The sequence below is a fragment of the Carassius gibelio genome, chromosome A10 (assembly GCF_023724105.1).
Source record: "Carassius gibelio isolate Cgi1373 ecotype wild population from Czech Republic chromosome A10, carGib1.2-hapl.c, whole genome shotgun sequence".
Lineage (NCBI taxonomy): Eukaryota > Metazoa > Chordata > Actinopteri > Cypriniformes > Cyprinidae > Carassius > Carassius gibelio.
The window spans coordinates 13,971,994-13,986,707 of NC_068380.1; the positions used below are offsets into that span (position 1 = coordinate 13,971,994).

Here is a 14,714-nt window from a genome sequence, read left to right on the forward strand (position 1 = left end):
TGATTGGTGCAGAGATAAATGCAATGACCAGTGGAAAGAGAACTGCCTCTTAAAGGCACAGCACAGCACTCACACCAAATAACATTGCAATAAAAGAAGAGTATTATGTATCATGAGTGGCCATATTTTATTTGATGTCTTTTTTTAGATTTATAGATTTCAATAATAATGCAATAAACCTACATTATTTGATAATAGAATATTTTATGTTGATGATGATGATGATGATAATAATAATAATAATAATAGTCAGTATATAATAAGTATTTAAAAATGTTATATGCATATAAACACACACACACACACACACACACACACACACACACACACACACACACACACACACGTGTGTCTGTGTGTTTGTGTTCAGACAAGAGTACATATAGTGCTGTCCAAGGTTCTGAAAGTAACGTCATCATATCACTGTTAAGTATAAATGATTTACACATTAACTTTTTACATCTAGGCTTTCTCACCTGTTGGCTCTCGAACGTCCACGCGCTGTCTGGTAATGACGCATCAAGCACGTTTAGCGTGTCTGTAAAGTTTGTGGTGCTGCTGGGTTTAACGAGGGTGAGATCGCTGAATTCTGACATTGGAGAGAGATAGGAGCCAAAGGACTGACTCTGAGACATCATGTCTCCTCCCAGAACCTCCACATACTTAATGGGCCCGTCAGTGTTGAGCTGAATCTGCAGGTTTCTGTTGGAGTTCTTGTAATCTGAGTTTGTCCTCCTGATACAGCAGCTTGAGTCGCCTCTACTACCTCGCGCACATTTCACTAGTAGGATGAAAAACGTCATCAAAGACAACAAGGACACGGAAGCCAAAGCGATAATGAGATATAAAGTAATTTTGCCACTTTTCTTGTTGGGCTCGATAGTTTTCTCTCTGTAATCTGAGATGGGCTCATGAAAGCCGTCCTCTATCAGTATATCCACTGTGACTGTGGTGGACTGGAGCGGTTCTCCATTATCCTTTACTTCTATCAGCAGTCTCTGAGAGGAGTCATCGTGCTCTGAAACAGCGCGTTTAGTCCTCACCTCTCCCGTATGTAAATTGACACTGAACAGAGACGCGTCCGTGGCCTCCGCGAGCCTGTAGAACAGCCAGGCGTTATGACCTGAGTCCGCGTCCACTGCTGTTACCTTAGTAACGAGATGTCCTGCTTTAGCAGAACGGGGCATCCTCTGATAAGTAACAGACCCCATGGATGTGGACGGGTAAATGACAACAGGTGCGTTATCATTATGGTCCAGAATAAACACATGAACAGTTGCATTGCTGCTCAGAGGTGGAGAGCCATGATCTTTAGCCTGCACTACAATTCTGATTAGCTTCATTTTCTCATAATCAAATGAGCTCATGCTGTAAATAGTTCCGTTCTCAGAGTTGATATAAAAGTACGATGATGTTGGAACTTGATTAGAACTTAAATCCAAAACTGAGTAAGTGAGTAAAGCGTTCTTGTCTCGGTCAATATCAACTGCAGATACAGAAAACAATGACACACCTGCCAGATTGTTTTCGTTTATGTAAACGATGTATGATGATTGTGAGAAAAGTGGCGCGTTGTCATTCACGTCAAGCACTTTCACATTTACCGTCTTCGTAGTTTTTAAAGGTGGAACACCAGAGTCCATGGCCAGTATTTCAAAATTATACTCAGAATGAACTTCACGGTCTAATAATGAGTCAGTAATTAAAGAATAGTGGTTATCGTAAGATGCTTTCAATTTGAAAGGAACATTCGTGGGGACAATTAGCTCGACTTTGCCATTGTTACTGGAGTCCAAATCTTTGACGGTAATCAGAGCCACCACAGTTCCCACCGTTGCATTTTCAGGCACATGACTCGATAAAGATGTCAGGATAATCTCTGGAGGATTGTCATTCTCATCTATGATATCTATCTGAACCGACGACTGTCCTTCGAGCTCTGGATTCCCTTTGTCTTTAGCACAAACATCAAACATATACGTTTTTTTATTCTCATAATCTAGGTTTCCAATAACTGTGATTTCGCCGGTTTCAGCGTTCACACTAAAAACATTTCTTACAAGATCTTGCGTATGCGCACCGAATGAATACTGTATTTCACCATTAGGACCTTCATCCAAATCGGTGGCTTTTATTTTGATCACACTTGATCCAAAGGTGGCTCTTTCTAGTACAGATGCTTTGTATACAGCAACTTCAAATTTCGGTTCGTTGTCATTTATATCTTGAACGATTATTAGCAATAAAGATGTTCCAGATTTTACTGGATTGCCACCATCTAAGGCAGTTAATATTAGCTTGTGTATAGACTGTTTCTCTCTGTCTAAAGGTTTTTCAACCACGAGTTCAGGTACCATTCTTCCATCTTTTAACGTTTTAACATTAATTCGGAAGAAATTGTTACTGCTAAGTGAGTAAGTCTTTATGCTATTGCTTCCAACATCGAGGTCCTCAGCACTCTCAAGGGTATATCGTGCGCCTTGAGCAATGACTTCAGGTATTTTTAATGTGGCATCTTTTGTATGGAAGTTAGGTGCATTATCATTTATATCTTGTATTTCTATTTCAACTTTATGCATCTGTAATGGGTTCTCAATTACGATCTGCAGTGGCATTAGACAACTGGCGCTTTGTCCACAGAGCGTCTCTCTGTCTATTCTACAATTAAGCACCAGATCACCCTTCCCTGAATCTACAGTAAAATACTGCTTATTCGACTCAGACGCTATTCTTAACTTACGCTCGGCGATATCTGAGATATCAAAACCAAGATCCTTGGCGATATTCCCAACGATAGAGCCTTCCTTTAACTCCTCGGGTATTGTGTAGCGAATCTGAGCTCCAGCTTTATTCCACAATAGAGAGAAAGCGAACAGCCAAAGCGCTGCCCATTTCCACACTCCGTTCCTCCTCATTTCTGTGTCGCGTTCGTTATTCCCATCTACAAATCTTCATCTTACTCCCTCATAAAAACGAATGTTGTTTTCCATTTTAAAATAAACGTGTACTCAGCCCATTTTCGTTGTGGTGATCAGCCTCATAAAGCGTTCATGTTTTATTTCACACTAAAGCTCTCATCATACTCCTCCTCTGGCTGGGGGAGGGAGTAGATCCCTTTGTACAGTCTGAATCACGATTGGTACAGAGCTCAGTGCTCACTTATCCAATGGATGCTTTGCTGTTTCTTAAAGGGGTAACCAGTCCTCTGTTGTATGCATTACGGCATCTAGTTGACAGCTGTGATCTAAAAAATGCTGTTAGCCTCAGACTGATTTCATCTGCTTAGACGGGAAACTTCTTTACCATGTGCAAAGCACATTTCACATGTTTTTTCATATGTAATTTTAACATGCGATTGCACTTGTAAAATTCATGTAGTTTTTTCTGTAAGGGAAATATTAGAACATATTTTTAAATGTGGTATTTAAAAAAAAAGTGAATAACTTTTTTAGTTCTCATTTTTTTATGAAGAGGAAATACAGTTTCACACAAAAAGTATTTTTGGTCCTAATTTATATTAAGTGGCCTTAACTACTATGTACATACATCAAAAAATAAGTACAGTGTACTTATTGTATTCATATTGTATTGCAAAACCTGCTATTGAGGTGGGACACATACGGTCAGGTTTGGTGTATGGGCAGGTTTACGTGTGTGTGCTAAGGTGTAAGAGATTGGTCAGCACTGTTATTATAAATGTAATTACATAAAATTAATTACAGATGTAAGTACATGCAAGCATTTTTAAACTATAAGTACAGTATAAAAACAATAATATAAATATGTACACAATAAGTGCATTGTACAAAATAATTAATTTAAATATAAGAACATAAATGTTAAGGCCACTTAAGATAAACTGGGTCCACATTTTTTTTTATATATATATTTTTTTATATATATATATATATTCTATATAACTTTTTTTATTATTACTATTAGTAGTAACTTTATTTATGTATGTATTTATTTCATTTTTATTCAACAATGCCTACCAAACCAGCACTTATAAATTATAGCACCTAAAACTGCACAACGTAACGTCGTTACGGGAGCTGTCCAGTCCAAAGTGCTGAATACAGTGCAAAACTATTGCAGTTTGTTTTAACATCATAAATATGGTATATAAAATATTTGGCTAATAGAAAAAAAAACATTGCTTAGACTTAATAAAATATAAATAAAATATTTTAAATCAATTTAATGTAATTGCAGTGTAGCGCTCTTTCTCTCTATTGTGTATTACCACAATAGAGAGAAAGCGAACAGCCAAAGCGCTTCCCATTTCCACCATCCGTTAATCTGCATAATTTCTCTAATGCGCTGATATTCCCGTCAACAAATATCAAATACATCCATAGAAAACCTGAATTATGTTCTCCATTTTCAAATAAATGTACTCAGCCCATCCTCGTTGTGGTAATCAGCCTCATAAAGCGTTCCTCTCGCTCTACAGATCGCATCAATGTACTCCTCCTCTAGCTGAGGGAGGGAGCAGATCGCTTTTTTAATACTAACACATGATTGGCTCAGAGTTAAGCCTCACTGGTCCAATAAAGGTTTTGATGTTTGTAAAGGCATACCCAGCTCACTGTGGTTGTGACTACTGTCTACCGTTTATTTATAAAAAGAAAATCAAGTGCAGAATGTACAATTATTGGATAGCATTGGAGCCAACTGTAGACAAATTGGGGATTAATCTTAATAAACATAAGATATAATTAAATTACATTTTTGTACATTTTAATTTCATAGAATTAGGCTAGGTGTGACTAAACGGTAAGTGGGAGCAGCTAAGAAAAAAATAAAAATAAATAAAAAACATTGCAGCCAGCTGAGACGATGTCCCACCAGGCTGGAAGATATGGTCAGCTTCACATAACACCACTCAGTGTCACTAACTGAATGTAACTCACTTGTGTGTGTCCAGAAAAAAACTGACTGCTGTGGCATAAACCACCCGATTCGAACGTTATCACTCGATTGAATGGGGCGTTATCAGCGGTTATCAGCCCAGGTTATCAGGAGGGGCCTCCTGCGCCTACTAGTAAGCTACATCATTCGTGCATATATATATATATATATATATATATATATATATATATATATATATATATATATATATATATATATATGTATATATATATATATATATATATATCGTACGGTACTTACCAAGACGGGCATTTTTACATTGTTTTTTTTTTTTTTTTGTCCATTTAAACACAACATTTCAGAGAGATCTTATATTTGCACACATCTAGGCGCGGGTTTGTGCTTTCGGGGGAGCGCATTCACAATTATTCACAAGAAGGTGCCCCATCAGATTTCTGAGCCAAATGGATTTTAAATGCAGCTTCCAAATAAATAAATAAATAAATAAATAAAATAAAAAAACGAAAATTAATAATGATAATAATAATAAAAAATGATAATAAATACAAAATTAAACAAATTGCCAAATAATATTTTTTATATATTTGATATAATCACACAGGTGTGATTAGATCGTTCAGTGCACAGCATTAGCAGCTAAATTCAAATCTGCGTTCGCTGGCTGGCCAGAGCCAGAGACAGACGCGTTCTACAACGCTTCATGATAACCAATCAGAAACGATTCTGTTGTGCTTATGACTGCAATGGCCAATCAGAGATGGGCAGTAGAGTCATTACTGAAATGCGTTTTTTGTTCACTTATTTAGCGAATTCTCTCATCAGAAACAACAAAAAGTGCAGATGTGCATGCGAATGCAAGTAAGATATTCGTTTCATAATGTTAAGTGCTTTTAATGGGAATTTCGGCCTGAACTGTGGCTAGAAATGTTCTTTGATAATATAAATGTTCTTTACTCTTTGTAAAATGAAAGTGTTAAAATAAGTAACTTACAGTATTGTTATTAAAATTTACATTAAATGCAAATTCAGTCGTATTACAAATATTTTATGGCACGACACTCAAATATGGCACTTAAGTAAAAAGTTTTTGTGTTGTTAATAGATTACACTACTTTGCCCATCACCATTTAATTGATCGAATAACCGTCTATAAAGGTGCATAGACATATGCATATATATATATATATATATATATATATATATATATATATATATATATATATATATATATATATATATATATATATATATATATATATATATATAACATAATACAATTTAGAGAAATAACTTCTTTACAAATGACAGCTCTGAATAAGCAAAAGCTGTATTAGTCTCACCTGTTGGCTCTCGAACGTCCACGCGCTGTCTGGTAATGACGCATCAAGAACGTTTAGCGTGTCTGTAAAGTTTGTGGTGCTGCTGGGTTTAACGAGGGTGAGATCACTGAATTCTGACATTGGAGAGAGATAGGAGCCAAAGGACTGACTCTGAGACATCATGTCTCCTCCCAGAACCTCCACATACTTAATGGGTCCGTCAGTGTTGAGCTGAATCTGCAGGTTTCTGTTGGAGTTCTTGTAATCTGAGTTTGTCCTCCTGATACAGCAGCTTGAGTCGCCTCTACTGCCTCGCGCACATTTCACCAGTAGGATGAAAAACGTCACCAAAGACAACAAGGACACGGAAGCCAAAGCAATAATGAGATATAAAGTAATTTTGCCAGTTTTCTTGCTGGGCTCGATAGTTTTTTCTCTATAGTCTGAAATGGGTTCATGAAAGCTGTCCTCTATCAGTATATCCACTGTGACAGTTGTGGACTGGATCGGATCTCCATTATCCTTTATTTCCATCAGCAGTCTCTGAGAGGAGTCGTCGTGCTCTGAGACAGCGCGTTTAGTCCTCACCTCTCCCGTATGTAAATTGACACTGAACAGAGACGCGTCCGTGGCCTCCGCGAGCCTGTAGAACAGCCAGGCGTTATGACCTGAGTCCGCGTCCACTGCTGTTACCTTAGTAACGAGGTGTCCTGCTTTAGCGGAACGGGGCATCCTCTGATGACTAACAGAACCCATGGATGTGGACGGGTAAATGATAATAGGTGCATTATCGTTCCGGTCCAGAACGAAAACATGAACAGTTGCATTGCTGCTCAGAGGTGGAGTGCCATGATCTTTAGCCTGCACTATAACACTGATTAGTTGCATTTTCTCATAATCAAATGAGCTCATGCTGTAAATTGTTCCATTCTCAGAGTTTATATAAAAATAAGATGATGCTGGCACTTGGTTTGAACTTAAATCCAAAATTGAGTACGTGAGTAAAGCGTTTTTATCTCCGTCAATGTCAGATGCAGATACAGAAAATAATGACACACCTGCTATGCTATTTTCATGTATATAAACATTATATGAGGCCTGTGAGAATTTTGGAGGGTTGTCATTCACGTCAAGTAATTTAACATTTATGGTCTTTACTGTCTTTAAGGGTGGTACACCAGAGTCAGTCGCTACTATTTCTATGTTATATTCTGCACTGACCTCATAATCTAAAGATGAGTCTGTTACCAGTGAATAATGATCGTCAAAGGACGGTTTCAATGTAAACGGAAACCCAGGGGATACATGTACATTAACTCTGCCATTAGCATCAAAATCTAAATCCTTGACATTAATTAAAGCTACGACTGTTCCGACAGAGGCGTTTTCTGGCACAGGGCTGGGTGATGATGTTAAAATAATCTCCGGAGGATTGTCATTTTCATCAATTATGTTTATATGGACCGACGAATGACCCATTAGTTCTGGGTTTCCTTTGTCTTTTGCACTGACATCAAATCTGTATGATTTAGTAGATTCGTAGTCAATATTTCCTATAACAGTAATTTCTCCCGAGTCTGGTTTCAAAGTAAAACATTTTCTTATAGGTTCGGGTGTATGCACACCTAAAAAATATTGTATCTCGCCATTGTCACCTTCATCTAAATCCGTGGCTTTTATTGTTAATACAGATGAATCAATTGGAGCACCTTCTCGTAGGGATGCTTTGTATATTGGCAAGTCAAATTTTGGAGCATTATCATTACTATCTAGAACATTGATACGTATTAATGTAGTCCCAGATTTGGCAGGGTCACCGCCATCTACAGCAGTTAAAATAAGCTTGTGGACAGATTTTTTCTCTCTGTCCAATGGTTTATCAACTACAAGTTCTGGTACTTTCCTACCATCCCCAAGTGTTTTTACATTTAATCGGAAACATTCATTATTGCTTAACGAATAAGATTTCAAACTATTCTTCCCAACATCCAAATCCTCGGCACTCTCAAGCGGAAATCGGTCTCCCGGAGTGATGGATTCAGCAATTTCCAAAACACCGTCTGTTGTTTGAAATATCGGTGCGTTATCATTTATATCTTGTACTTCTATCTCGACTCGATACAATTGTAATGGATTTTCTATGATAACCTGTAACGGCAAAATGCAGCTAGCGCTTTGAGGGCACAGACTTTCTCTGTCAATTCTACTGTTCACGACCAACTCACCCTTTTCTGAATCAACACTGAAATACTGCCTGCTGTTCTCAGATGCTATCCGCAAATTGTGATTTGCAATATCTGAGACATCAAAACCTAGATCCTTAGCGATATTTCCAATGGCTGAACCCTCTTTTAGTTCTTCTGGTATAGTATAGCGAGTCAAAGCTCCGACTGTATTCCACAAAAGAGAGACGAATAGCCAACGCGCAGCCCATGAATATTCTCCATTCTCTTTGCGTCTCATTTTCACTATATATTTTCCCATTCCGTCAACATATTTCTCTTTTATGAACTATTTATCAAAAAATAGATTTTCATTTCGAGGAAATACAATCCACAGTAGGTGTCCGTTTTGATTTAATCGGCTTCATGCCGACATGCGAAGCTACCTCCCTCTTTCTCCAGCTCTCTTCATTGTTCTGCTGCTCTGACTGGGGGACGTAGTAGATCACTTTGTACGTTCTATTACGTGATTGGTGCAGAGCTCTCTCATGCCATGCTGTCTCTTAAAGACATACAGAGCCATTTTTGTTTAGCAATATTACGTTTTTTGTGTGGAATTACGCAGTTTTCTTGCAAGCGAGAACATTCCAAATAAAAGTTATTTAAGATAACTGCATTTTTGTGCTCTTCTACTTCTTAAAAAAATATATTAAACACAATTTTAGACGTTGTTGTGATGTCGCCAGTGGAAATAACACATATGTGAATATTCTTCAAAAGTAATGGATCATCTTCAACATTCTCCAACTTTCACACGATTTAAAATATTTTTAAGAACTGATACTGTAGATCGATAGATAGATAGATAGACAGATCAAATGCATACGTGTGCAGGTAAGTGAGTCGCAACATAAACAGCCTTGTGGTCGCTGGCCGGAGCTGTGGTGCTGAAAATACAAGTTTGTGTCTGCTCGCTCTCAAAAACACATCGTAACGCCATATCAAAAGAACATTATATCATATGAACGAAATTCATTAACAGGTATAAATGCTACAAGGCTTGAATTTACTTACATTGACAACATCTGATTATATGTATATACTTGTTGTCTCACCTGTTGGCTCTCGAACGTCCACGCGCTGTCTGGTAATGACGCATCAAGTACGTTTAGCGTGTCTGTAAAGTTTGTGGTGCTGCTGGGTTTAACGAGGGTGAGATCACTGAATTCTGACATTGGAGAGAGATAGGAGCCAAAGGACTGACTCTGAGACATCATGTCTCCTCCCAGAACCTCCACATACTTAATGGGTCCGTCAGTGTTGAGCTGGATCTGCAGGTTTCTGTTGGAGTTCTTGTATCCAGAATTAGCTCGACTTACACAGCAGCTTGAACTCCCGATGCTGCTTCTAACGCATTTCATAATCAACGTAAATAATGTCAACACAGATAAAACTGACACTGTGCCCAAAGAGATTATCAAGTACAAAGTGATTTTGCCGCTTTTCTTGTTGTTTTTTTCTGTAGTTTCCATACTATATTCCGAGATCGGCTCATGCACGCCTTCCTCTATCAGTATATCCACTGTGACTGTGGTGGACTGGATCGGTTCTCCATTATCCTTTACTTCTATCAGCAGTCTCTGAGAGGAGTCATCGTGCTCTGAAACAGCGCGTTTAGTCCTCACCTCTCCCGTATGTAAATTGACACTGAACAGAGACGCGTCCGTGGCCTCCGCGAGCCTGTAGAACAGCCAGGCGTTATGACCCGAGTCCGCGTCCACTGCTGTTACCTTAGTAACGAGATGTCCTGCTTTAGCAGAACGGGGCATCCTCTGATGACTAACAGACCCCATGGATGTGGACGGGTAAATGACAACAGGTGCATTATCGTTCTGGTCCAGAATAAACACATGAACTGTGGCGTTGCTGCTCAGAGGTGGAGAGCCATGATCTTTAGCAAGCACGATGATGTGAAAGATCTTCATTTTCTCGTAGTCAAACGAGTGCATGCTAAATATACTACCATTTTCCGAGTTTATATAAACATATGAAGAGACTGGTACGTCTTGCGTATTAGTATCGAGAGCTGAATAGACAATTTTGGCATTTTCTCCTGTATCTAGATCTGATGCTGTTAATGATGCTAAAATGGATCCAGGAGCGCTGTTTTCTTTAATATAAACCGAGTACACACGTTCAGAGAAAACAGGAGGATTATCATTGACATCTAGTATATTAACTGAAATGAGTTTGCTAGATACCAGTGGAGGTGATCCAGAGTCTGAGGCTTTTAGCTCAATATTATATCTAGGGAATTTTTCTCGATCTAATTGTGAATCTGTCACCAGTGCGTAATGGTTTGCAAACGTTGGCTTTAATTTGAAAGAGGTGACCTGTGACATGCTTAGTGTTACGTTTCCATTTACACCTGAATCCAAATCTTTAACGTTAATTAAGGCTACCATAGTCCCAGGGGGCGCATCTTCTCGCACAGGTTTGGGTGAGGAGGTAATAATGATCTCAGGTACATTATCATTCACATCTAAAACGGTCACTTGGATTCTACAATGTCCCTCCATCGCAAGTGAACCTTTGTCTCTAGCGCGGATGTCAATTTTATATGAGGTGCTGGTTTCATAATCAAGCTGCTTGGAAACGACTAATTCGCCTGTCATGGGATTAATAGCAAACAAATTTTGAATTAAAGCAGGTGTATGTGCCGCAAATGAATACTCGACCTCACCGTTTAAACCATCGTCCAAGTCAATAGCTTTTACAGTAAGTATCATTGTACCCGGCATTGTGCTCTCCATCACTTTAAGCTCATATAACTCGTGTTCAAATACAGGAGCATTATCATTTGCATCAAGAACCTTTACAGAAATCTGTGTAGTTCCTGACCTCGCTGGATCACCCCCATCAATAGCTGTCAAAATTAGCAGGTGTACAGACTGTTTTTCTCTGTCGACAGCGTTCTCTAAAATTATTTCTGGGACTTTAGTTCCGTCCTTGTCGGTTTTTACGTTCATGGCGAAATGTTCATTTTTATTAAGCACGTAAGTGCGCAAGGAGTTCGTTCCAGTGTCAGGATCCTGAGCAGGTTCTAAACGAAACCTCACTCCTGTTAACGTTGACTCTGGAACCTCAATTGTGTTTATTTCCGACAAGAATATTGGAGAATTGTCGTTAATATCTTGTATGTCCACCTCGACACGATAAAATTGGAGTGGATCCTCGATTATGACTTGTACTGGTAACACACAGTTCGCGCTTTGTCCGCACAGGGTTTCTCTGTCTATAATGTCATTCACAAACAGCTCACCATTCCGCAAATTCAGACTGAAATATTGCTTACCAGACTCAGATGCTATCCGTAATTTACGATCAGATATTTCAGATAAATCCAAACCCAGATCTTTAGCTACATTTCCAACAACAGATCCCTCCTTCAGCTCCTCCGGTATTGTATAACGAAGCTGCGCCTCTATATCACTCCACAAAACAGCGAAACACAACAGCCACAGCGCTCGCCAGAGAAAAATTCTCCTTTGTATTTGAGTCCTCATTTCCAAACACGATAACTGATATTGATTCCAGTATACTGACATTCATCTTATTTATACAAGCCTTCACAAAAAATAATGCAACATTCTAAAATTTATAGAATTCCAGATTATATTCCGTTGTTAAATACATCGCAGATACTGCAGTGCATTTTGTCTCAGGTCTGTGCTTAATGGTTTTCAGTATTATGTCAGGGGAGGGAGTAGATCCCTTTGTGCAGTGAGGTCCCGTTATTGGATGAGCGCTCTCCAGTCATAACATGAATCAGTCTTAAAGAGGCAGAGCAGTGACAAACTCAACACCCATTCAGAATAAATACAGTTCTTTCATGGGTCATATCGCATCGAAACTACTATTTCCCTCCACAATTTCTCGTTTTTAAAGCAAATGCAGATAAATAGGATATTTAGAAAGTCTTTACTGCAAAAATGAAATCAGTGTTCTTACAAACTCTTTACGAAGGTGCTGCATAGAAGCATATTGACGCTCCAACAAGTAAATATCGCTTTTAAGTATTATTCTATTATTAGGTATTATAAGTGTTATTATTATTTACATGTTCCATATTAAAGCAACTTCACTGTTTGTGAATCAGAACTATTACTGTAATATTGGTGTAAATATGTTTGTTATTTTGTAAGTTGTAAAGTGGTTAGAATAATTCGTTTTTCCACATAATGACATCATTAATGGCCTATAATATTTAAACAAATAATATTAATAATAATATCACTCGCTCACCTGTTGGCTCTCGAACGTCCACGCGCTGTCTGGTAATGACGCATCAAGTACTTTTAGCGTGTCTGTAAAGTTTGTGGTGCTGCTGGGTTTAACGAGGGTGAGATCGCTGAATTCTGACATTGGAGAGAGATAGGAGCCAAAGGACTGACTCTGAGACATCATGTCTCCTCCCAGAACCTCCACATACTTAATGGGCCCGTCAGTGTTGAGCTGGATCTGCAGGTTTCTGTTGGAGTTCTTGTATCCAGAATTAGCTCGCCTGACACAGCAGCTTGAACTCCCGATGCTGCTTCTAACGCATTTTACAATCAACGTGCAAAATGTCAATAGACACAAAACCGATACCATGACCAAAGATATGATCAAATACAAAGTGATTTTACCCGTTTTATTTTTGTCTTCTGTAGTTTTCAAACGATAGTCTGAAATGGGTTCATGAAAGCCGTCCTCTATCAGTATATCCACTGTGACAGTTGTGGACTGGATCGGTTCTCCATTATCCTTTATTTCTATCAGCAGTCTCTGAGAGGAGTCATCGTGCTCTGAAACAGCGCGTTTAGTCCTCACCTCTCCCGTATGTAAATTGACACTGAACAGAGACGCGTCCGTGGCCTCCACGAGCCTGTAGAACAGCCAGGCGTTATGACCCGAGTCCGCGTCCACTGCTGTTACCTTAGTAACGAGATGTCCTGCTTTAGAAGAACGGGGCATCCTCTGATGACTAACAGACCCCATGGATGTGGACGGGTAAATGACAGCGGGTGCATTATCGTTCTGGTCCAGAATAAACACATGAACAGTTGCATTGCTGCTCAGAGGTGGAGAGCCGTGATCTTTAGCCTGAACGAGGATCTGAAACACTTTGACTTTCTCGTAGTCAAAAGACTGCATGTTAAATACACTTCCGTTTTCTGAGTTTATATATATATAAGAAGATACAGGAACATCCTGAACCTTAGAGTCCAAAATGGAGTAGGAGATTTTGGCATTTTTTCCCAAGTCTGGGTCATAGGCGGAGACTGAGCACAATACTGAGTCATGGGCGCTGTTTTCTTTAGCGTAAACCGTGTAGGACTTCTCAGTGAACATTGGAGAGTTGTCATTCACGTCTGAAATGCCTATTGTGACTGTCTTCTCACTAGATAGTGGTGGTGAACCGGCATCAAATGCTTTCAATTCAATTTTATATTCAGTATACGTTTCTCTGTCTAGAGGACCGTTGGTAACTAGTGCGTAATGATTTGAAACTGTAAGGTTCAATCTAAACGGTGTTCCGGGGACCAACGTCAGTTTAACTTCCCCGTTCCCCCCTAAATCTGCGTCTTTTGTACTAATTAAAGAAACAACAGTGCCATTTGAGGAATTCTCAGGAATCGGACTTGAGAGGGAAGTAATAATGATGTCAGGTGCGTTATCATTTACATCATTAACATTTATCTTTACACTGCAATGGCCTTCCATTTGAGGATTTCCTTTGTCTTTTGCTATTATATCAAATTTATGTGTTTTTGCTTTTTCATGATCCAGCAGTCCTTTAATTGTGATGACACCTGTTTGTTGGTCAATATTAAACAATGCTGTTTCTGATGTTTGGTCTGCAAAAAAATATTCAATATCTCCATTTAACCCTTCATCTAAATCTATAGCTTTGACCCTTATAATTTCTTTATGACTCGGTTCGTTTTCATCAACAACAGTCTCGTAAAATGCTTTTTCAAATTCAGGAGCATTGTCATTAATGTCCAGAACAATAACAGTGATCTCACATGTGCCCGTGCGGACTGGATTCCCTCCGTCAGCTGCTGTCAATATTAGCTTATGAACAGCCTGTTTTTCTCGATCAAGATGTTTTTTTAGTACTAGTTCTGGAATTTTGACTGCATCTTGAGTTTTCACGTTTAAAACAAAATGATCATTATTGCTCAGACTGTATAATTTTAAAGAATTGAACTGTACATCTGAGTCAATAGCGCTCTCCAAGAGAAATTTTGCTCCTGAATTAATAGATTCTGGAATATTCAATATGCGCTCA

General features: G+C 38.7%; 1 protein-coding gene across 31 annotated transcripts in view; it reads right to left on the reverse strand.

Moving 5' to 3' along the window:
• The window catches only part of LOC128021266 (protocadherin beta-16), a 78,095-nt gene that overhangs the window by 12,042 nt on the left and 51,339 nt on the right, over window positions 1–14,714 (reverse strand). The window contains exons 1-2 of one of the 31 annotated variants that reach the window (XM_052608344.1): window positions 10,168–12,267; window positions 6,804–6,908 (exon numbers count right to left, since the gene is read on the reverse strand). The exons of 17 other annotated variants lie outside the window; for them this stretch is intronic. In XM_052608344.1, coding sequence (XP_052464304.1) covers window positions 6,804–6,908; window positions 10,168–11,985 — 1,923 coding nt within the window. In that variant the 5' untranslated portion in view covers window positions 11,986–12,267. Of the gene's footprint in view, window positions 1–476; window positions 3,750–6,236; window positions 9,472–9,492; window positions 12,268–14,714 lie in introns of those variants that run through there. 13 more of the 31 variants (XM_052608345.1, XM_052608342.1, XM_052608343.1 and 10 more) reach the window with 13 other exon arrangements.